This window comes from Vicia villosa, linkage group LG7, assembly GCF_029867415.1.
Source record: "Vicia villosa cultivar HV-30 ecotype Madison, WI linkage group LG7, Vvil1.0, whole genome shotgun sequence".
In the NCBI taxonomy this organism is placed as follows: domain Eukaryota; kingdom Viridiplantae; phylum Streptophyta; class Magnoliopsida; order Fabales; family Fabaceae; genus Vicia; species Vicia villosa.
In genome coordinates, this window is record NC_081186.1 from 94,438,776 (window position 1) to 94,464,264 (window position 25,489).

Below are 25,489 nucleotides of genomic sequence, written 5' to 3' on the forward strand. Positions count from 1 at the left end.
AGAATAAGGGTCCAGAGGCACTAAGTCCATAAGTCCGAATCTCCAAAATGCTAGGGATAGTAACCAGTAGTCCAAGAGAGAACCTTAAGCGTTTTTTTTAGTTTTTTGTTGTTTATTAGTGTTTTAGCATAAAAGTAAAGTATGGTCCAAGTGGACAAAAAGAAAATAGCGGAAACATAAATAATATGTCCAAATGGACAAAGAAAAAATAGCGGAAACATAAATAATATGTCCAAATGGACAAAGTAAAAATAGCAGAAATATAAATAATATGTCCAAATGGACAAAGAAAAAATAGCAGAAATATAAATAATATGTCCAAATGGACAAAGGAAAAATAGCAGAAATATAAATAATACGTCCAAATGGACAAAGGAAAAATAACAGAAATATAAATAATATGCCCAAGTGGACCAAAGAAAAAATAACAGAAACATAAATAATATGTCCAAATGGACAAAGAAAAAATAACAGAAATATAAATAATATGTCCAAATGGACAAAGAAAAAATAACAGAAATATAAATAATATGTCCAAGTGGACAAAGAAAAAATAACAGAAACATAAATAATATGTCCAAATGGACAAAGAAAAAATAACAGAAATATAAATAATATGTCCAAGTGGACAAAGAAAAATTAACAGAAACATAAATAATATGTCCAAATGGACAAAGAAAAAATAACAGAAATATAAATAATATGTCCAAATGGACAAAGAAAAAATAACAGAAATATAAATAATAAATAATAAAATAAAGCATAAAGCAAGAAATATAAAGAACAATATAATAAAATGCGGAAATTAAAGTTAATTGTTAGTATGTTAGCACGCGAATCATCTTGAAGCCAGTCAAGTATATTCACGATGTTAGTGAAGGTCAATGGTGAGTGAATGATGATCTCGGATTTAAAGTTAATGAAAATTTATCAGAAGCTTGATAGAATCATAGCGACTACACGATAAATTTCCAAAAGTCTTAAATCAACTGCATACAATCTCTGCCATATTTGATCTTTTTTTATCCAAATTCAAGACAAAGAAAAAGATAAGAAATAATATCAAATAATAAATAAAAATAAATACAAAACAAATTAAGCTTAATATTTTTTTGTGATTTTCTTGGAATTGATTTTTAGTTAATTAACAAACTAATTAAACAAATAATTATACAAATAATTAAACTTAACAAAAAATATTCTTTTTTATGTCAAAAATTAGATTATAAAAATATAAACCTAAATCTAAAAGGAAAATATTTTTGGAGTTTTTTTGATTGGTTAAAAATAATTAAAAAGCAATATTTACATAATTACTAATTAATTAAGCAATATAAATTAATTATGAAAAGAAATAAAATATTTTTATGTTAAAAATTAAATAAACATTTTATCAACTTAAAACTAAAATTAAAACATTTTTTTTTGAGAAATTGAAAATATGCATAAATATGGAGTTTTTAATTCATGAACTCCTAACACTACTACATATTAAAAATTACATTGTACTTACTCTATGATGTTCCAAGAGTGGAAAAGAGTGATTGAAATTGATTGAAAGTGGCTATTTGAATGAGCCTTGATTTTTACAAGTTCATTGAAACTTTTGGAAAATATAAAACTTATGCTATGGCTTTGGTGTTTGTTGTTGTGCTCTCCTCTTGTTTTTCTCCTTTTTTCCCCTCCCTTTGAATGAAGAAAATGAAGTTCTATTTATAGGCAAAGAGTTTGATCTTGGAAGCCTTGCAAGTGGAAATTGTCATGATTGATTTTGTGGAAAAAATATGATAATGGAATATTTTCAATGAGTGTATTTCTTAATCATGGTTAAAACACTCAAGTATTATTCTCTTCAACCTTGCAATAATTTATTTAAGCATCTTGAATTGGTCTTGATTGGCAACCATAAGCATCTTTGATAATATCTTTGAATTATCTCACTTTAATTAAACTTTAAATGAATAAAATTTAATTAAAATGAAATAAAAATGTCATGAATCATAGATGGGTCGTGGATGCCCTTTAAACATATGAGAATCAAGATTGAATCACAAAAGAATTGGCCTTTTTGAAAAAAAATCAAATTTTGGTCATTACTTGTTTCATGCATTTTTCCAAAAAAGGTCAACTTCATCAAGGCATATCTCCCTCAATTTTGATCCTATGAAAGTGTTCTTTAACTTTTTGGAAAGCCCAAGATGTCCTCTACAAGCCACTTTGGAAGCGTTTTTGCATTTGGAGAAGTTATTTTGATGATATGGGCTTTGACAAAAAACTGCTTTTTGTTGACTTTCAAAATGACCCGTAATATTTTGGCTTATATCTCTTAGGCGGAAGCATTTCTTGACCTTGGTCCCAACATCAAAGTTGTAGAGAATTGAATTTCCTTGAGAATGAGCTTTGGTTGGAATTTTTCTGATAAATTATGAGAGAGTTATGGTCGGTCAAAGTTCAGTTGACTTTTAGGTAAAAAACTCTAATTTTGCAATTTTGAGTTTTGTCGATTTCTGAACTTTTCTTGATGAATTATGATCAACCATTGATCACATGATGAATCTTTTGACAAAATATGGATGTTGACAAAAAATTGCATTTTTGACTGTCTGTTGACTTTTTGGTCAAACTGGTCGTCTGTTGACTGTTTGAGCTGTTGACTGTGCGTCCGAGCGAATTGAAGTTTGAAAATTTGTCTGGTGGTACTTTGAGACATATGAAGATCCATGAAATCCATTTGAGGTCTCAAAAACTCGTTCTCCTGGAAAAAAAACAAAAACCCTAATTTGGCGCTTCTGGCGATCTTGAGAGTTGTCTGCCTTAAACTGGGCCATCCTTGGACTTGAATATTGATTGAAGGAACCTTTGAATCTTGAGAGAATGTTGAACCTCTTGTGGGCCTCAAAACCCTGAATTCTTTAGCTTTCTCTTGATCATTCTCCTGTCTTTTTAACACACAAGCAACAAACTTTTTTTCTTTTTATTTTTTGTTAGTAAATAAAAATATGCATGATGATAAATGATAATGATAATGATCATGATACTTAGAAAAATGATGGGATCTCAGAGGTCAAAAATTGGGGTGCAACAGATGCCCCTATTTAAGTTTCTTCTATCCGGAGACACGATGATTGTAAATCTTCGTTTTAACGTGATGGAAGAGACTTAAATATAAAAAAAACACAATTTTTGAACCTGAGATGCAATGTAATGCTTATGATTATGAATTCACATGATTTCCATGAGAGGGGAACAGGACACCAATGGGGAGAAGTAAACAGACTCCGCTAGGGAAAAGGTATACGTTATCCAGGAATAGAATTAGACTTCACATAAGAAAGAAACAGTTGACAAAAGCTTTCAAGATAAAACATGATTGAACTTTGAGAAGAGAATATCTGAGGCATACATGAATGTGGCTACATAAAATGAATATCAAGGTAAAACATGATTGGACAACATCAAATGACAATCAAGGTAAAACATGATTGGGCAACATCGAATGACAATCAAGGTAAAACATGATTGGGTAATCATCAACGGACAATCAAGGTAAAACATGATCACAGGTCCATCAAGGTAAAACATGATTGGATGTCATTAAGGATAATCAAGGTAAAACATGATTGGATAATCATCAACGGACAATCAAGGTAAAACATGATTAGATAATCGTCACAGATCCATCAAGGTAAAACATGATTGGATGTCATTAAGGGATAATCAAGGTAAAACATGATTGGATAACATCAAATGACAATCAAGGTAAAACATGATTGAAAAATACCAAATGACAATCAAGGTAAAACATGATTAGAGAATACCAAGTGACAATCAAGGTAAAACATGATTAGAGAACACCAAGGTCAATCATGGTAAAACATGATTTGAACTTTAAGAAGAAAATATCAAAAGCGTTTTAAGATAAACCATGAATGCAGCAGCATCAAACGACAATCAAGATAAAACATGATTGAACTCAGAGACATTCAAGAGTGACATTGAATGAGGTAATAACACTTTATTGGGAATTGGGACATCCATAGAAGCTTTGAATAAAAGGTGACAAAGTTCTGAAAAATTGTCAGAACAAACAAGACATATCATGAAGAATATCAGATAGATACAGACAAAACGAATCAAAAGGATAAATTTGTTTGGGTAGGTGCCAAGTAAGTTGGACTTTGATCTCAAGGTAAGATGTTGACAACAACAGGACCTTAGAAGAATGTAAATGAGCATGATTTTGTTTTTATGCATGATGTTAAAGTTTTCTATGCATGATGAATGCTCAATGCAATGTAGTTATTCATGACGACTGGGATTGACTCTTTTGTGAGGCAAGATTGGAGCTTTGATTCCTCAACACAGGAACTCTGAAAACTCTGCTTGGAAAGAAGATGCTTGAACAAACTTCTTGCAACACTGATAACTGTATCAAGCAAATGATCCTTTGAGAATAACTGATAAACTAGGCTTGAGTATTGCTGAAGAAGATTGCCCCTGATTGAATAATTGTTGCAAGTTAACTGATCATGGCTTCAATTGAACTATGTTGGGTGTAAACTGATCACGGATTCAACTCTTGAAATGAATGATGGGAAGACTTGCCATAGTATACATCTTGAAGAGGATATTCTGATCAACAAATCTTGATTAAACATCTGAACAACAGGATCTTGAAGGAACGTGCCCCTGATAGGATCACTGATCAAGTTTCTCGACTGTTTGAACTTCCTAGAAGATGAGTGCTTACTTTCAAATAAAGTGTTCATTCAAGAATGGTAATTTTAATGCAATGCTCAAAACATATTTTTGAAATCAAAATCACTTTATAAAGAAAATGGAATCACTGGTTAAAACATAAAGGTTAAGACAATCAACGTGAAAGATAAAGCAAAGATATGGTATCAACATAAATGATTGGTAAATCTCTTGGGAGTCAGCTTACGCAACCTTGTTGTAGTATGCTTTCAAAATAAACCTTGCTTCAATTAGGGCTTTTGAAGGTTGTAACGTGGTCAGGTTCACGGTTAAAAAAAATAAAAGGTATAAGGCTCAAAATTTTTGTAACCCACCCCATCTCCGTGATGATCTTCATTCCTAAACCCAGTTAATTCAAAATATGCATTCAGGTACCAAGAGACTTTTGGAATTTTACCTGTTGTAATGATGATAGTTCACAAGCCAAGAAAACTTGGAGATGGCAGTCACTTCTTCCTTTTGATAGTCACAACATTTTGTGGTTCAAGAATTTATTGACTTATCTCTTTTTTTTTATATCCCTAACTTTTGCCTGAACTGCTTATTTTGACCTTACAGTCAGCGGGATGCCTTAGTTTTTGCCTAAGTCATTTTTTGATTTTGACTTAGCAGGCTTTTCGTCGATTTTATTTTTCGATACTTTTTCCTGAAAGATAGTGACTACTTTGCTTAATGATTATAATGAACCATTATCAGCTTTTGATTGGCATCTCCAGTACTTCTTTGATGTAAGCGGGGGAAAGCTTGTGATTAAAACACTTGTTAAAAGGTGCATTGAATGATTCTCTTAAAATAGAATGCACAACCAAATTAACTGGGAACTACCCTGCCCCGGGTTAAAATATGGGTTATTTCGTATAGAAAGAAACACCAACTTCTAGGCTCAAAGGGGTTGACGAGGGATTAACTTCCTTATTTCTCCAGTGTTTGGGAATTGAAACAATGCCTGTACATCGTCAGCAAAGTTTTATTTGAAAGCATACAGTTCAACAACTTGGGTATTTCGTTGTCATCATCCTCCCTCCAATCTTTGCATAAAACACAAGTTTGATAGAGAAAGCAAAAAAATTTTTTTTTTTTTTGTAAAAGAAGCATAAACATAGACATAGTAGATGAAAATGAATTCAAACATACGATGCTCATTTCATTAAAATCACCATTCATAAACCAACAAAGTCTAAAAGTAAACAGCACAATTAAGGAAATGCAAACAGTAAAGAAACAAGGCCTAGTGACTAATCAGCAATAGGGATGAGCTATCCCGTCTGAAACACTTGTCCATACATGACTATACCCTCCACCTAATTCTTATGTGTACTTAATCTGGGTTAGGATTTGTCCATAATGTATCACTTGTAACAGAACCACACATATATCAAGAATAGCATGAAATAACAAGTATGTACAAAATAACCAAGTATAAGAAGATATTAAAGTGATCAAAAACTCTAAGGTAACCCCTCTAAAAAAAATTTTCAAGTCCCCAGCAGAGTCGCCAGTTCTGTAAACTCGGTTTTTTGAGGCGAACTGACTCCTTGCTCTTTTTATTATTTTTTTTATTTTTTTTTCTATATTTTATATTTTTGCAAGAGTCGCCACCGACTTTTATTTTATCCAACATTTAGGAAAGGCATAAAAGAACAGGAAAGACCTTTTGACAGATTTTGGGTTCGGGGGGTTGGTTATACAAAGGGAAGGTTTTAAGCACCCTTTGTATCCATGGTTATCCATGGGCTCTTAGTTTTGCTTAGATCACTTTTGCTCTTGTTTGATTTTTAAAATAAGCTCGCCAAGACATTAAGCCTTGTGCCTACATACCTCCTCGGTGCAATGGAGAAGTCAGAGCTAATGTAGTTCCGCTTAAAAGGGAAAACGGTTTTAAAAAAACGAATAAACACTTTATCATCGTCGGAGAGAAATACTCGGCCATTGATCTTGAGCATGAGAACAAATGAGTTCTTTGCATCGCTAATGAAAGAAGGGCTCCAACTCGGATAAAATCAACGAGTATGCCACTAGCTCTCTCACGCAGAAAAGATCTCATTATATCAATCAATTTCAAAATCGTGGGGTATCGCAACTCACTACAACAATTAATCGTGTCTAAACTTTTGCAGAAAAGCCACTAAGGGCAAAAGACATTTTTAAGAAAGGTTTTAAAAAAAGGTTTTACAAACATAAGAAGATTTTGGAAAAAAAGGAAGAAGATTTTGAAAATATAAGAAGTGGAGGAGATGAAGAGGCTAACCTAGTGCATAAAATAAAAGTTTAAGGAGAGAATGATCTGACCAAAATAAGAAACCAACAGTTGACCGACGCATTACCACTTGGGGATCCAGATGCACTTATTATCTTTAGCACCACTTTGCATTAAGCACATTAAAATTTTGATGAAAATCAGGCAGAGTAACGGCTGTTTTCGGGTAAAATCCTTATCTCAATGCCTTGGAATTAACCATCAAGGACTTCCAAGGAAATACCTGCATACGCAAACAGACAACAATCCAATGCCAGACAGAACAACCACAGAGTAATAACAGAATAAGGGTCCAGAGGCACTAAGTCCATAAGTCCGAATCTCCAAAATGCTAGGGATAGTAACCAGTAGTCCAAGAGAGAACCTTAAGCGTTTTTTTTAGTTTTTTGTTGTTTATTAGTGTTTTAGCATAAAAGTAAAGTATGGTCCAAGTGGACAAAAAGAAAATAGCGGAAACATAAATAATATGTCCAAATGGACAAAGAAAAAATAGCGGAAACATAAATAATATGTCCAAATGGACAAAGTAAAAATAGCAGAAATATAAATAATATGTCCAAATGGACAAAGAAAAAATAGCAGAAATATAAATAATATGTCCAAATGGACAAAGGAAAAATAGCAGAAATATAAATAATACGTCCAAATGGACAAAGGAAAAATAACAGAAATATAAATAATATGTCCAAGTGGACCAAAGAAAAAATAACAGAAACATAAATAATATGTCCAAATGGACAAAGAAAAAATAACAGAAATATAAATAATATGTCCAAATGGACAAAGAAAAAATAACAGAAATATAAATAATATGTCCAAGTGGACAAAGAAAAAATAACAGAAACATAAATAATATGTCCAAATGGACAAAGAAAAAATAACAGAAATATAAATAATATGTCCAAGTGGACAAAGAAAAATTAACAGAAACATAAATAATATGTCCAAATGGACAAAGAAAAAATAACAGAAATATAAATAATATGTCCAAATGGACAAAGAAAAAATAACAGAAATATAAATAATAAATAATAAAATAAAGCATAAAGCAAGAAATATAAAGAACAATATAATAAAATGCGGAAATTAAAGTTAATTGTTAGTATGTTAGCACGCGAATCATCTTGAAGCTAGTCAAGTATATTCACGATGTTAGTGAAGGTCAATGGTGAGTGAATGATGATCTCGGATTTAAAGTTAATGAAAATTTATCAGAAGCTTGATAGAATCATAGCGACTACACGATAAATTTCCAAAAGTCTTAAATCAACTGCATACAATCTCTGCCATATTTGATCTTTTTTTATCCCAATTCAAGACAAAGAAAAAGATAAGAAATAATATCAAATAATAAATAAAAATAAATACAAAACAAATTAAGCTTAATATTTTTTTGTGATTTTCTTGGAATTGATTTTTAGTTAATTAACAAACTAATTAAACAAATAATTATACAAATAATTAAACTTAACAAAAAATATTCTTTTTTATGTCAAAAATTAGATTATAAAAATATAAACCTAAATCTAAAAGGAAAATATTTTTGGAGTTTTTTTGATTGGTTAAAAATAATTAAAAAGCAATATTTACATAATTACTAATTAATTAAGCAATATAAATTAATTATGATAGAAATAAAATATTTTTATGTTAAAAATTAAATAAACATTTTATCAACTTAAAACTAAAATTAAAACATTTTTTTTTGAGAAATTGAAAATATGCATAAATATGGAGTTTTTAATTCATGAACTCCTAACACTACTACATATTAAAAATTACATTGTACTTACTCTATGATGTTCCAAGAGTGGAAAAGAGTGATTGAAATTGATTGAAAGTGGCTATTTGAATGAGCCTTGATTTTTACAAGTTCATTGAAACTTTTGGAAAATATAAAACTTATGCTATGGCTTTGGTGTTTGTTGTTGTGCTCTCCTCTTGTTTTTCTCCTTTTTTCCCCTCCCTTTGAATGAAGAAAATGAAGTTCTATTTATAGGCAAAGAGTTTGATCTTGGAAGCCTTGCAAGTGGAAATTGTCATGATTGATTTTGTGGAAAAAATATGATAATGGAATATTTTCAATGAGTGTATTTCTTAACCATGGTTAAAACACTCAAGTATTATTCTCTTCAACCTTGCAATAATTTATTTAAGCATCTTGAATTGGTCTTGATTGGCAACCATAAGCATCTTTGATAATATCTTTGAATTATCTCACTTTAATTAAACTTTAAATGAATAAAATTTAATTAAAATGAAATAAAAATGTCATGAATCATGGATGGGTCGTGGATGCCCTTTAAACATATGAGAATCAAGATTGAATCACAAAAGAATTGGCCTTTTTGAAAAAAAATCAAATTTTGGTCATTACTTGTTTCATGCATTTTTCCAAAAAAGGTCAACTTCATCAAGGCATATCTCCCTCAATTTTGATCCTATGAAAGTGTTCTTTAACTTTTTGGAAAGCCCAAGATGTCCTCTACAAGCCACTTTGGAAGCGTTTTTGCATTTGGAGAAGTTATTTTGATGATATGGGCTTTGACAAAAAACTGCTTTTTGTTGACTTTCAAAATGACCCGTAATATTTTGGCTTATATCTCTTAGGCGGAAGCATTTCTTGACCTTGGTCCCAACATCAAAGTTGTAGAGAATTGAATTTCCTTGAGAATGAGCTTTGGTTGGAATTTTTCTGATAAATTATGAGAGAGTTATGGTCGGTCAAAGTTCAGTTGACTTTTAGGTAAAAAACTCTAATTTTGCAATTTTGAGTTTTGTCGATTTCTGAACTTTTCTTGATGAATTATGATCAACCATTGATCACATGATGAATCTTTTGACAAAATATGGATGTTGACAAAAAATTGCATTTTTGACTGTCTGTTGACTTTTTGGTCAAACTGGTCGTCTGTTGACTGTTTGAGCTGTTGACTGTGCGTCCGAGCGAATTGAAGTTTGAAAATTTGTCTGGTGGTACTTTGAGACATATGAAGATCCATGAAATCCATTTGAGGTCTCAAAAACTCGTTCTCCTGGAAAAAAAACAAAAACCCTAATTTGGCGCTTCTGGCGATCTTGAGAGTTATCTGCCTTAAACTGGGCCATCCTTGGAATTGAATATTGATTGAAGGAACCTTTGAATCTTGAGAGAATGTTGAACCTCTTGTGGGCCTCAAAACCCTGAATTCTTTAGCTTTCTCTTGATCATTCTCCTGTCTTTTTAACACACAAGCAACAAACTTTTTTTCTTTTTATTTTTTGTTAGTAAATAAAAATATGCATGATGATAAATGATAATGATAATGATCATGATACTTAGAAAAATGATGGGATCTCAGAGGTCAAAAATTGGGGTGCAACAGTACCTAGTTAAACAGAAGATGAAAAAAAATGAGAAGTAAAATTTATGTTTATTTAAACCCTAAAAACAAGAATACCAAAGGCAATATGAAAGGTGAAATATGGAATACTAAAGGTAATATGAAAGGTGAAATATGGAATATAAAGCGGCGTACGGTGAAGATGAAAAAAAACAGAGAAGATGAAAAAAAACAAGAATACCAAAGATAATATGAAAGGTGAAATATGGAATATCGTGTTGTTTATATAGTGGGGAAGTGGAATATGAAAGGTAAAAAAAAGTTTTTTTAATTATGAGAATTTGAGTTGCGTCGTCTCTGGTATTTGAATTAATGTGTCATATTTATGTCTGTTATGTTTCAATTTTTTCCATTTGACACTTTAAAAACGTGTCTAAAACGGTTCGTACGCGTGCTGTAGAAGTATTCGTGTTGGATACGTTTCTGGTGCCTGATGTACTCATCACATATGGACTTGTGTAGCTATGTAGGCGTAAATCACTTGGTATCGGATTACTAGATAAGCTTGTGAACATTGAGAATTGGACGGGATATTGTGATCATTGGAAATACTATAGGCAAGTAAAAGATATTGCTTGACGTAGTCTTATTGTGACTATGTATTACGTACTCGTGAACGTGTATGGCATTTGGTTGGTATTTGCAGGTTAACCGTTAGAGCTCGCTCTTCATTAACAAGACTTTGTGTGAAGTTGTTAATTACCAAGACTATGGTTGTGGAAATTGTACACTCTTGTGGTTTTGACGTCAGTTGTCTTGACCAAGACTGAAGGAAGGATCAAAGTGGGAAAGCTGTTGTTGGGCAGTGAAGGTAAACTTTGAACCAATCATCCTAAGCATTTGAAAATTGGCAAATGAGACCAACGTGCTTAGCAAGCACCTGTATGAGTCGATACGGATTAGTGGAAAATGAATCTGAAGCATCGTTATTAGAGAGGGAAGTCACAACTGGAATTATTTGGTTTTATGGTAATTTAAGGCACCAAGGGATAAGAAGTGGAAACCAGTGGCATATGTTTGGGCAAGCTTGAAGACCGTGGATTACCAACCATAGTAGATTGTAGTAACTTCTAAAGCTGGGAAGACTCAATACGGAGATGTAAGGTTGCAGACCTTGGAAGGACCCATTCCCGAGTATAGCAAAGTGGCGTATCAAAAGGGGTGTTTGTGTGTAAGGTTTTTAGTGAATAAAGCTGGGACGCAAGTGTATCAAAGGGTAATTTTTTTTTGATGGAATCACATTCTGGTATAGTCACATTGTTATTCAAAGGAGGAATGTAAGAAGCATTCCTCTCCTGTTTGAAGGGAGTATGAAGGAACTTTTCATCCTATTGATTAGAAGGAATTCGAGGGAAAAGAGGGGGGATGTAATACCCCAAATTCTCTAAGTATGTGTATGAAAGACTATGAAAGAGTCTCTAATATTTAAACCTAATGGCAATTGAGAAAAAGATTAGAGATCTTAAGGAATTGGTTAGGATGGAACTAAATGGCAAATTGGTAAATATTGCATAGTTAGAGAGCAAAATGGACATCTCCATGCAATATCTACTTAAGTGTAACTCTCCTCTTACTCGTTCATTTTTTCAAATCAGAATTGAGAAAGGGCGTTGAAGGATAGAAAGAGGAGAACACGTGAAATTTGGAGAGAAGGAGAGAAGTTCATCATCTTCATCAAACTCTTGCATGTGTGAGAAGCTTTAATAACTTTGGATGAAGCACCATGATCAAGAATGAAGAACAAGATTTTAATCATCTATACTCTCATCATCAAGTCAAAATCTTCACCATTATCAAGGTGAGTTTCATAGATTGATATAATTATGTTGCATGCTTGATTAGATGCTGAAAATGTGTTCTTATGATGATCTTATATTCCTTGGATTGTTTATATATGTTGGGGTTTGTATTGGGATGAATTGGGATGAAAAAAAGGACCGTAGAACCATAATTTCGTGTTCCGCTACTGTCAAACTTTGCTTAGCAAGCTCTGGTCTGCTTAGCAAAAGTCAGCAGATTGAAGTAAATCGTGTTTCCACTAAAATGGTCATATCTTGAGTTTTACAACTCAAAACAACGCACATCCAGAAGCGTTAGAAAGGTATTTTAATGCTCCTTATGAATATGCTTAGATATCATGCCTTTAGTTCAGTTATGAAATATGGAAAATGAGTGTTTTATTGCATGATGTTGAATAAGCTTAAATGGCCTTGAGAATATGTCTATAGGATGTTACCCCTTGCGACGATTGCATACCATTAGGTCAAGCCTAGGGTTTATATATAACTAATTCTATCTTGATCTGAGTAATGGATGCATGTTTGGAATCTATAGGTTCTGGTGTATTTGGAAAGTTTTGGTTTAACTATTTTTCAGGACTTTCTCTTAGCAAACTTATTTCGCTTAGCGAACTACCCAATTCCCAAAAATGGATTTGCCTCTGTTTGAGTTTGCTGGGACTCGTTAAAATTCACTTAGCAAAGTCAGCTTCGCTAGGACTTTGCTGGAACTCTCTAAGCAAACCTCCCTAAGCAGATTTTTATAATTTTATTCCCTTGAGTGCAGTTTCGTTGCATGATACGAACCTGACGCCTCCTTTGTCTAATACGACTAATGTAATGTATTGTGAGTTGATAAATGCTACGCTGTGATCACTTGTTATGCCTATCTTATATATGTGCTTAGTGTGATGAACTATGTTGATGCATGTTGTGATGCGATCACTTGATTTGCTTGTTTCCCGTTCGTTCCGGTTGAACGTTCGAGTATGGCTTTGTGATGTATGCTTGAATTAAAGTAGGCATAAGCTACTAGGTAGTAAGGCACCAATATTGATGGACTTAGTTGCCGATGGAGTACCGTTGTGATGTGCTTGTGAGGGTTTTAAATGGCGTTTCCCATTTAACGTTAACACATCAACATTGTCGGTATGTTGTACACACCTGAGCTACCATTGCGATGTGCTTGTGAGGGTCTTCATGGACGTTTCCCACTTGAAGTTAACACATCAGCGTGCTTGGTATGGTGTGGTTGTGATGCCAAGTAGGCAATATCACTTTGGACTCGCCTTTAATGATGCCATGTAGGCAATATCACTAGTACTTTCGCCCGGTGGGTTTGTGCAGTCATGTAGGCATTTTGCACTTGGCTTTAACACACCAGCGTATTGATGATTGATGGGCTTGTGTCGCCACTTAGGAAATGACACTTGGTACCGGGTTTGAGCCTAATGTACTCGTTTTAGATAGGATTGTGTAGCCATGTAGGCGTAAATCACTTGGTACCAGATTAAGTTATGATTTACTCATCATTCATCGTGTAATGTGCTTGTGCAAGTCTCTTGACGCTATGCACTTGGGACTCGCCAAGGGTGTGTTGTGCGACCTTGGTATACATGCATATGCTACTTCTAGATTCCTCGTACATGGGTACAGGTCCGCATACTTGTTGGGATTAACCTTGTGTGAATTAGGGGTAGTTTCCGTTAGCAAATAAACAGGTAAACCCGGAAGACCTGACCTTGAGGGTAGCTCTTGACAAAAGGCAGACAGGTAAATCCGGAAGACCTATTATGAAGGCAACATGTACCAATAATCTGTTTGGATGTTGTGTGATATGAAAATCCCAATTGGGGCGGTCAAGGGACTCCTAAACCGTGGTGTTATGTGCTGCTTGTGTTTCTAGTACCTAATAGTGAGGAAACCTCGGATCAATGAAGAGTCTGTTTTGATGCATGTATCAAGTAGAGTCAAGAGGACCCTTAGGATATGTGGGACTCACTGAGCTTTAGTAATCTCACCCCATTCCAATTATATTTTTTCAGACATAGGTTAGAAGTAGAAGAATTGCTAGAAGGCCTAGATAAAAGACTGTTTATGGGCAAATGGCAAGAAAACCTTACCAGAAAGCAACACTTCATAAGGTTGTTGCTCTATCAACCACTGAAGCGGAGTATATTGCCCTAACTGAAGTTGTGAAAGAAGCATTATGGCTTGAAGGTTTTGCTAAGGAGCTGAAACTTCAAGGTAAATGTATCACTGTTAATGTGATAGTCAAAGTGCAATACATCTGTCGAATAACTCATCATATCATGAGCGAACTAAGCACATTGATGTGAGGCTGCATTTCGTCAGAGGAGTAATCGAGCGTGGAGAAGTCCAAGTGCTGAAGGTTTCGACTGAGGACAATGCTGCTGATATGATCACCAAGACATTGTCGAGTTGCAAGTTTTTCCACTTTATGCAGTTGGTAATGCTGCATGAAGAAAGCTAGTTTGTTCCCTTGATGTTGTAGAGGTAGGTCCAAGGTGGAGATTTGTGAGATATTAGATCGAACTCTAGTATGGTCGAAGGGTAGCTTCTTGGTTCGACAGGATTAAGCATGAAGTCGAAGGTTGTTCACATGCTTGTGTCGAAGATGCTAGGGTTGTTAGCATGTTAAATTAGGTTTAATGTTTAAACCCTAATTTGTTAAGTTAGCTTGTTTATTAAGTTGACTTGTGTAATGGACCTTGTGGAAAAAGCCCATTAGTTAGTATGTTAGATTTTATTATAAATAGCATACTAGTCTCTCATCATTGCAACAACAACAAATCCTAATTTAGGGTGAGAGAGGTTATTTGTTATTCTTGTAATCTTGTTTTCTAAGAGGAAGTAAAAGAATAACAGTTATAACCAATTATTGTGTTCTTCTTCCTTGTTCTCTATTCTTCCTTTGTATTATATTTTGTTCTTGGTATTGAATTCACAACATATACGATTTTATTTATGTCAATTTCCGCTTTTGTATGTTTTCACTTTCCATATTATAACTTCATTGCACATTTTTTTAGACGTATATGTACGGAATGTTACAATCGGTACATATCAATTAAATTAAATTTATTATATATTTAAAGAGAAAGTAAATATACCAATTCATAAAGAATTTTTCCATTCTTTGTATTATTTTTATTAAAAAGGAAAATATCTGTATAAAGTAAAATTTCTGTATAAAGAAATTAAATAAAAAAATTGAATATGTATAGTGACGCTTTTTAATAAGAGATTCATTATTCATTATTTGATGAGAAAAAAATAGTTTTTAAAAGTAAATATAAATAGTTTCATTGATTACCACTTATAATAAACTTATTGTTCAATTAGATGAACGAGTAAATGTTAATTAGTTTAGTAGATTATAGATTACTCATTTAAATAAATTTAATTTAAATTTTTTTGAAGTAATTTAAACAAAATTCAGATTCATGCATTAAACACTATTTTATTACTAACATAATAAATAAATAACAGGTTTTAAACAGTACTATTTTTATAAAATGAGTTTATTTAAAATTTGTAAAAATAATTTAAACAAAATTCATATTCAGCATTAAACATGTGACTGACACTATTTTATCATTAAAATATTAAAATAAATAATAAAATAATAAAATAAATGGTGTAAAATAGGAAAATAATTTTTAATTAAATATAAATATGAAATTAACTGATATCAACATTCCATTCATTAAAAATTTAATAGACAATCAACTTAAATAAATTTTACACCATCTGGTCAAATATTATAGTGATTTGACGTCACAAGATAGACGTCATTCATTTGATGACTCACGTAATATACGCCTTTTATTGGATGACTTACATCGTATAGGTATTTCCTCTTTTTTCTTTATTATCGATAAAGTTTTGACTATTAGACTATTAAGATTTTTTTTAATTAATATAGAAAAATTAATAAATAAAAGGATTATTATTTATATTTTTTTTCATTTTTCTTTTCTTTTTCATTAAAAAAAAGAATAATTTAATTTTTTTCTTACATTTTTCAGATCTCTCTCTTCAAAACCCTAATTCTATCGAATTCAGTTTGAGCCTCGAAAAACCTATCTCACCCTCTCTCTCTTCATTCTCTCTCTAACGATTTTCCCGTTGAACAACGATCCATCAAGCAGCACCCTCCTTCAACACCGCTACTTTGTCTGAAACCTCAGGTCGGTACTTCTTCTTCCTCCTCTTCTCAATTTTCTCATTTTTTCTTCGTATTTTTCGTCTCAGAACCGTAGCTATGATCTTCTGTCGGCAAGTTGTGGATTGTATCGAGGAGTGTGAAAATTGCATGTTTGTTTTGTTTCTCGTTTAGTGATTCGAAATCCGCATTTTAGTTTTTCATGCGGTTGCGGAATTGGAGAAGTTTGAGTGTTTTGGGATTTGTGAAGTGTGGAATTTGCAGCGAATCATGTGTTGATTGTGGTGGTTTTGGTTCGTTTTTGCTTTGATTGTGGCTTTTCAATATTGGAACTCGTTTTGGATTTGTTAGGTTTTTTTTGTGTTGGCAGTGTTTTTTTTGCGAGATGATGGAAAATGTTTTGTAGTTTGGGTGTAGATATGATAGTATTTTGGTGATTTGTGGTGAAATGGTTAGTTCCGGAATTTTGAAAATGTTCATTAAGAATGATCACTGATATACTTGTGAAAAATCGGGAGCTACTCATTGTAACTCTGGAGGAATATTATTTTGGTTTGATTTGGTTTGAGGAGAAGATTTTCCTTTTTATTTGTTGTTTTCACTGTTGAGGAGCTACTCATGACCGTTGTTCTTGGCGTCTGAACATGAAAATATGGCTTTGTTATCTTCTTCTTATGGTTGTTCGTTGTTTTTCGTCGTTTAGTTTGTATCAGTATTGCTGTGTTTGATCAAAATGCTATACTCGTGTGAGAAGTTGTACTGGATTATCTGTACCTGTTCCGTCAATTTTATCTTCTCAGTAATCGTTTGGAAAATTATGAACTTGTGCTGTGTATCGTTGTAGCCAAATTCAAGTGAAATTTTCTCAATTTTGATGCTTTCCTGTGCGATTGATTCTGTTGCCAGATAAAAATTAAGTTAAAATGTCTGAAGATTTATGTACTGCTTGTATGAATAAATGAAGAGACATGATCTTTCAAGGACCTACTTTTTATTGTCAGATGGGTTATGCATAGTTGTTTTAAGTCCTATTTCTCATTAGAATGATTAGATACCTTCACGATATTCCTTCCCCCTTTTTATGTTTCTTCAATGTTTCCTCTTAACATATACTACTTTTTTAATGAAAAATATATTTATTTGGCATAACTATTTTGGCATGGTTTGTTTGTAGTTCGTATTTGGGCTAGTTAGTGGGGATCGAATCATGTAGTTAGTATTTGGGCTTATTCACTTCTTTCCTTGGTTTTTTCTTTTCTTTTTCAGAGTGTGTTTGTTTCAAGGCATATAATAAGTTATAATTCATCTTGGGGAAGCGACAATTGAAAATAGTACATTTGTTTAGATGACTTATCTTAATATTCTTAGCATTATGATTATGATGGGAGTGGGGATTGAACCATTGGCTTCCTTTTCACTTTCACTCCATTTTTTAACTCTCTCACCCCAACCACCCAACAAGCATAATATCCCCTGTAAATATTTCACTCTTATGCTTGCTACCAGTTGTAATATATTACTGTATTAAACTTGGTATTATAGATTCCCAAGAGTCTTGTTTATCCACATGTTTCCCACGCTCTGTTCACTTGTTAAATGGCAGAGATCTTACATTTCCATGGGAATTGTAGTTATTTTTAACACTTCAAACAATAATTTCCCACTTTCACCTGATAACTCACCACATTTTTTTCTATATTTTTAATTCTTTTTTATCATGTACTAATTGTTTTATATAATTCCTAGGAATGATATTTACCAACCATAGTAAGTTATACCTGGGAATAATATTCCCTGAAGCATCAATACCGTTACTATGATTTATGCTGAAATAATTGTCTCCTTTGTTGATTGTTATACTTCAAATTAGAGAATGGGAATTAGTTTTCATTTCATTAGCTTTAGTATTCGATAATTTCCTCTAAATTGTAAGTTATTGTTTCTTGTTCTTTTGCCAATAGAGATCCATACATATGTTTTACAATACTGATGTCAACATTTTTATTTAATTTTGTGGATTACATCATTACATGTGAATAGTGTAATGGAGAGTTCCATTGGGAGAGAGATAGACACAAAGACGGTTTAAAAAATTAATGATGGCTGGGACCCGCTTGATGATAAGGTCCGCTATCTACTTTTTTTTGTCTACCTCTCTCCAAATGGAGAGGATCTCAACATTCAATCAAAAAGTTTTGTCTCGGTCTGAGTTGATTCCTGTAATAATCTTCTGATTCAGTAGTTTAATATAAAAAAATGTACTAAAATTTATTTTCTTCAAATGTGACAGGATTAAAGAGATGTCTCCTGCGTCGCGATCCAAGTCTAAAGACAAAAAAGCTAGCAAGGAAGCTCAGAAAGTTTCTGTGAAGTCCATAGGATCTGGTAGTGCAGCAGCTGGTATTCCAGCGAGTGGATACAATCCATTATTAGGAACATTCCATACTCTGGACATTTCAGCGGCTCCCTCCACCTCACCAATACATTCTAATGGTCGTTTTCGGAACATAGATGAGACAGATGAACATCCTGGCAGCTCGGTGGTAGCCGGTGTTGAATATGATTCTGTTTCTAACAATGGTAGTTGGTCTGGTGAGTCTGAAGACCATAAAGAGAAAACTTCTAATCCCCCTGTTCGTTTGGAGGCAGTTCCTGGAGCAGATAATGATAAGCGAGAGAAAATCCGCCAAAAGAATGAGAGAAAACATCAAAGGCAGAAGGAAAGACGGGCACAGGAGCTGCGTGAGCGATGCAGAGGATACCTTATGTCAAGGAAACTTGAGACACTTGCTCAACAGTTCGTGGCTATGGGATTTTCTCAGGAACGGGCAACAATGGCACTGGTATTGAATGAAGGTAGGGTGGAGGAATCAGTGGCATGGCTATTTGAAAGTGGTGAAGAAGATGGTCAAAATGATAAAACCACGGGTAGGGGGGGCAATTTGAAAATTGACATATCAGAAGAACTTGCTAGGATCGCAGACATGGAAATTAGGTATGGTTGCTCAAAACAAGAGGTTGAAAGAGTCATTGTTGCCTGTGAGGGTGATCTTGAAAAGGCTGCAGAGACCTTGAGGGAAACAAAACATGATCCGCCATCTGCTCCTCCAAAGCCAGAGGAAACTGGTGATCCTTCTATCATCAACAATGGTAAGCAGTCAGGAGTTTCTAGTCAGAACCCAAGGTCCCAAACCAAATCTGTTCCTTCTCCGAACCAATACAAAACAGATGACAGAGATTTTAACTATACAAAAGCAACAATAACAAATGGAGTATCCTCAGATTCCAGTATTAAAAATATGCAATCTCTAAAGAGAATGCCACCCAAGTCTGAATGGGTAAAGCCACAGCAGGCAACTATACCAACTGACAAAAGATGGTCTGGTGCAGGATCTAATCCTTCTGTTTCTTATACATTGACATCACCGTTGCAAGTGTCACCCCCACCTGCTAAGACTGATGCTCGCTTTGTGTCTGTTGGAGGTGATTATAAGAACATTCAACCTGGAGTTGGCAAAGAACCTATAGTTGTAATGCAGCGGCCCCAAACTGTAAATGCAAAGCAGATACCAGCTGCAAGCATAAGTTCATCACCTCCTGGAATATCTGCGAGTTGGTATCCATCTAGTAGTGTAGAAGCTATGAGGTCTAATATGTTTTTACCCCAAGCTCCTAGTACTAGAAGCCCTAGTCCAAACTATCCAGGTTCTAATCAAATGTACCACCAACTTCAATATCAACCTCAACAACTCTTTGCTGCTGGCAGCAGCAACTCAGTAGATAATCAAGCAGCCAACCGAGGCAATAGCAATTGGAATAGAGCAGGTCCGTCTCAAACAATTGCTGCTGCTTCTTCACTAGGTCTCTTTTCAGGGAAAGGTTCAGCAGCCACATCAGGGGCATCTTCTCCTGTAGACTGGAGCACTGGTGGGTCGATGCAGTTTGATTATACAAGCATAGATTGGTCTTTGGATAGAGGTTTATCTTCACCAAAGTCAAATACTTTAATGTTGGGGCTTTCACCTTTTACAAAGACAAGGGCTCAAATGCATGATTCTAATGCTTCTGGAGTAGTTACTCTACAACAGACGATGAGACCATTGACCTCAAACGGGAGCAATGTCCCTGCGCCTGGATTACAAGATGGTGGAGCAGCAGCTGGTGAAAGTTCTACTGCAGGTTCCCGGGAGTGGAGTTCTCCCTTTGAAGGGAAAGATCTTTTTAGTTTACCGAGACAGTTTGTTTCTTCTCCATCTCGGTAAAGTGATAGGAGATATAATGAATGATGAATAAAATGAAAGAAAAACCAAAAAATGTGTGTGGGATTTGTTGTTGTTCTTTTGATTCTATAGTTTATGTTTGTTGGTGGTAAAGCTTCAGTAGAAGGGGCAAGCATCCAAGAAAATTATATATGCTCACATGCACACTAACATTCACTCTGCCATTCACCCATCTAACGATGCTTGAAATTTTAGAGTAAAAATTAATAATCCTGCAGCCACAGTAAGAGCTACACCGACTTATTTTGTGGCTGTAGCACCACACCTACTTCAATCTCGTAAAAAGTGAACTCAGTAAGGATCAAAAGCTTTTTTTTTTATTGAAAGGATTAAGAGCTTCTTTCTTTAACGTTATAGAACCAAAATGAATGGATGACAATTTTTTAGATTAACTATACCAAAGTATCGCTTATACAACGGTAAACAATTGCAATGTTAAGGTCTAAAGAGCACCCATACTGGGACAATTTACACAAATATCGTACGCTTAGTTTAATCACTCTGATTAGTGTAAAAGCATTACTTACACAATCAACTCTCAGAGTACTCAACCGTTTACAAAAAATTGTAGGGGTACGTAAATATTTTTGTGACGAGATTATATATAATTAATCACACTGATGTATATACAAATTAAATATTCATTCTTATTTGTTGATTCTTCTGTTATATATATGTCGGTGTTATTAAGTTTATTGCATGTAATTGTATTTAATCAGATCACCTCGGCCATAGTTTTTGTTAAATTAAATTATAACTAATAACACTAAGATATTTTAATTCTTTATACCAAAGGAAATATTACTGTTTCAGAAATAGTTGGGTCAAAATACCCAGTGAAGAAAATTCTCTTGATCAAATTGTAGAAATTGTCACCCATAATATGTCGGTACTCCTTGAAAAAAATGCACTGAAACTCGAAATAACTTTTTGTTAACGTTAAATGGAAGTTCCTCAAAAGTTGTTTGTTGGATTTTGAATTTCCTAACTCACTATGCAATGCATCATCATGTCTTCATTTTTATCCATTTTGTAGAATAGAAATAATATTTCAGCCTTCTCATGGTACTCATCAAGGGGATTTGCTATCGTCCCGCCTTCATCATTTGCATGGAAAAATTTTCTATTGCGGTCATAGATACGGTTTGTAGTGGTTTTTGGAATCATACTTCCATCTCTATCAATGGTCCTCATCTGTCACACTTTTTCTTTGTTGACATTTTCATGTTCGCAAAGGCTAAGAAATCTCAAATTAGAGTTATTTTCGCCTGACAAATTTAGTCGCTCTTCATGTCAAAAGATCAACCTTTTTAAATCTCATACCTATTACTCTTTTGACATTTATTAGACTAAAATCATACAACTTATTACAATCTCAGGCATTCAAAGTATTACTTCATTGGACAAATACATTGGATTCTCTATTCTCATAGGTAGAGCTATAAGATGTGATTTTAACTTCATCATAGAAAAAAAATAAAAGCACACATGGCTTCTTGAAAAAACAAGCTTCTCAGCAAGCCGAGTAGATTAACTCTTGCAACATTGGTTCTCACCTCCATCCCCTCTTACTGTATGCCAACTACATGGACACCTCAAAACATTTAGATTTATTGTATGCATAAAAACTTCATTTAGAAGGGTACTCCACTACAAATATTCACTTGGTTGACTAGAAAAAATTACTCGCCCAAGAAAGATGGGTGGCTTAGGGGCTCGATCTACTAGATATGCCTTCAAAATAATGATAATACACATCCTCTCTCCCCTAAGTATTTATCTGATGTCCATTTAGTCCCACTTCCTATCACTATAGGTTCCTCCACCAAGAATTCTTTTGTCAAAGCAAATAACATCCTTAAATATGGATTTAATTGGAGGCTTGGGTTAGGATGCCATTCCTTCACGTATAATCACTGAACTTTTCTGGATCCCCTGCCTACTCTTGTTGACTATGTATATATTAATTAACTTAACTTATCAGTTGAAAATTTTTACTCCACAACACCATCACACATCATCCACTTGTACACTAAGCTCCCTCACAAAATCATCACTAAACTAACCAGTACAAATCTCAATTTCAACCCTAATCTATGCAATATCTTCATTTGTCTAATAGCATAAGTGATACTTACACTTCTAAGAATGTCTACTCTTGGATTCTTCATAATAAAGAAGATTTACTTGATCCAAACATAAATCTCATTTATGGAACTGAGAAATTTTTCTACCATAAAAGATCAAAATTCTATTTTGGCTTGGTTGTCTAAACTATGTTCCTAGTCTTTCCGCTTCACTAGCGCAACATGGCCGCTTCAGCTATGTGCAACATATGTTTCCTAGAAGAAGACTTTGTAGTAGGGCGAGAGGCACACAATTAGCCCTTCATCCTTATCAAGTGGCCATTTTATTGGTTCGAGCGTCTCCCTTCGTATATGGCGCCCCTTCTTCATATACGTCGCCCAAACCTTTAATGGCTCCGTCCATGACGCATGATTGCGTGTAAAATGTGTATTCGGTTAATAAACGTTGTATTGGAAGTCACATGATCGAACTATATTTTCTAGATTTCGGGGAACCAGCCACCTATTCCTGGAGTGGTTACTACATTTTAAGAAGACTCGAAGGACAACTTATAACACGTATAAAATACAGAGATACAATAACTTTTCACCTCAAGTGAGCTAGCTATCAATATCATAAAAATCCTAAAGCCTTTGAACCCTTATCCACTAGAGGTTGTAACCCATTTCTACTTTAGCGAGTATAATTGGCGCTCACCGTGGAGTATGGAAAAAATGACATAGACCACACATATCATTTACTCACAGTTGCTCTCACAATATTCTCACAGGGATGTTCTAGAAAAGTTCCAAGAAGACCACCAAAACTATTGCTGGAAGTTTCTCTAAGGAGGGAAGGGGAACCTAGCTACTTCTAGAGAAGGTACGCCCAACATGTGTTGACATCATACATTATGCCCTAAAAGCTCAGTGCCTCTGGTAGGGACTGAGAGCTTAAAATCGCCTTTTTGAGAGAGGACATGATCAATGTACTACCTCACAATAATGATTCCATAATCATTACAATTCAGTATGCCAATTGGGATGTGAAACGAGTATTGATAGACCTTGGTAGCTCAACATACATCTTTTTCTAGAGCCCATTCCAAAGGCTCTAATTGGATCCTAATAGCATTGGATATTTTCATGGGTCTCTAGTCGACCCATTCAAGTGAACATATGAAGGTCAAGGGCCACATCACCCTGGAAACAACATACGACGCATGGGCGAGGGCCATAGCCATCTAGGTGAAGTACCTAGTAGTAGACACATCCCCTTATAACGTCGAAGGACCACTCTTAATTTGTTGGGGAAGGACTTGTCCACCATCCACCTAAGATAAAAATATCCCCTACATAACAGGCATGTGGGTACGGTCAAATGGGATCTGGAGATCGCTCAAGAATGTTACCAAAGTAGTCTGGAAGTAGCAAGGGAACCCCTCACCCTGGGTTCCATCCCTTGTCATGAAATGGATGATGCCGATACAGAAATTTGAGGCCCAAGGTTGGCCTCCAAAAGTGAAAGGCTTACCCCAACTGAAGATTTGAAAGAGGTCTAGATTGGACAATATAGATCAAGATGTTGTAAACACTCTATTTCATCTAGATCTATTTCAACCTCCTTAGATTGTAGGATATTCTTTGTAGCTATGAAGGTGAGCCTTTGTTCAGGCCTCTAGTACTACTACCAACCTCTAGGCTGGAAACATTGTCTGGATTACAACTATTGTAGGCTAACGTTAAAATACAAGTTCTAATTAGTTACTAAAGAGTATATATAACATATTTTGGCAACAAAATTCATAAGAGATAAAGGAAAGTTTGCTTATTCTGGAAGAAAGCTTACACAACGGGTCTCGAAAGGGGAAAAACATGCAGTAAGCCATTTCCAAGAGAAGTTGAATGTTAGGAGTGAATTAATGGTATTTTCATGTGTTACATTAACTACCTTTTGAGCTAAAAGTGAATAGATCTTATGATTTTTAAGGTTTTTTAGTTAGAATTGAACTTTCGAGGTTCGATGCTAATCTTAGAACAACTTGCATCACTTTGGGTGTTATTTGTGCAGATATTGAAGCTAAGAGGGAAAAACGAAGAAACACGCAGGCGTGGAGCTCTAGAGAGGAAGAGTCACAAAGAAGAAAGAAGAGTTAAAGGGCGAGCCGCGCCAATAATGGGCGAGACGCGCCAAACTCTCTGCCTTGGGTTTGCGCCGCGCCATTGCGTGCCGAGGCGCGGTGGCTGCGTTACAAAGTTAAATTATTATAAATAGAAGCCCTAGGCCTCATAAGAAGAAATCCTGGGTGAACTAAATTAAGAGAGCAATCCTAATCCAGAACAGCAAACAACATCCGACGGAGAATTCAACATCAATTGAAGACATTCCCTTGATGAAGATGAATCTATCCATGAAAACTTGTTTGTTCTTCATGTCTATGGAGAGCTAAACCATTCTTATTGAGTTTAAGGTAGTAGTTAACTTATGAATATACAATACCGTTGATTGATTCTTATGAGCAATTGTTTGAATTTATTATCAATAAGAAACCTTGTTTTTATCTTAAATCATTGTGGAGTCTTTGATCGAAAGAAAGGATTCTAACTTTTGCCCTAGGTTACTATATTGATTCAATCCCAATTTGCAGAGATGGAATCGTGATTGGGTTTTCATAATTATCGTTCTTAATTACTATTATCGATATTGATATTTGGAGAGATCGAATCTCATACCGGTAAAAGTTTATCTAATTTGATTTGCAGACATGGAATCATATT

General features: G+C 34.3%; 1 protein-coding gene across 1 annotated transcript; it reads left to right on the top strand.

The window, feature by feature from the left end:
- The first annotated feature begins 16,235 nt into the window (after window positions 1-16,235).
- LOC131615935 (uncharacterized) lies at window positions 16,236-20,744 on the top strand. Its single transcript, XM_058887124.1, has 2 exons — window positions 16,236-16,390; window positions 18,656-20,744. The coding sequence occupies exon 2, from the start codon at window positions 18,666-18,668 to the stop codon at window positions 20,625-20,627; it is 1,962 nt and encodes a 653-aa protein (XP_058743107.1). The 5' UTR covers window positions 16,236-16,390; window positions 18,656-18,665; the 3' UTR covers window positions 20,628-20,744.
- Window positions 20,745-25,489: the final 4,745 nt, after the last annotated feature.

What these genes read in the sequence shown, in the direction of transcription:
- LOC131615935 (XM_058887124.1), top strand. Translation starts at nt 18,666, where the DNA reads ATGTCTCCTGCGTCGCGATCCAAGTCTAAAGACAAAAAAGCTAGCAAG.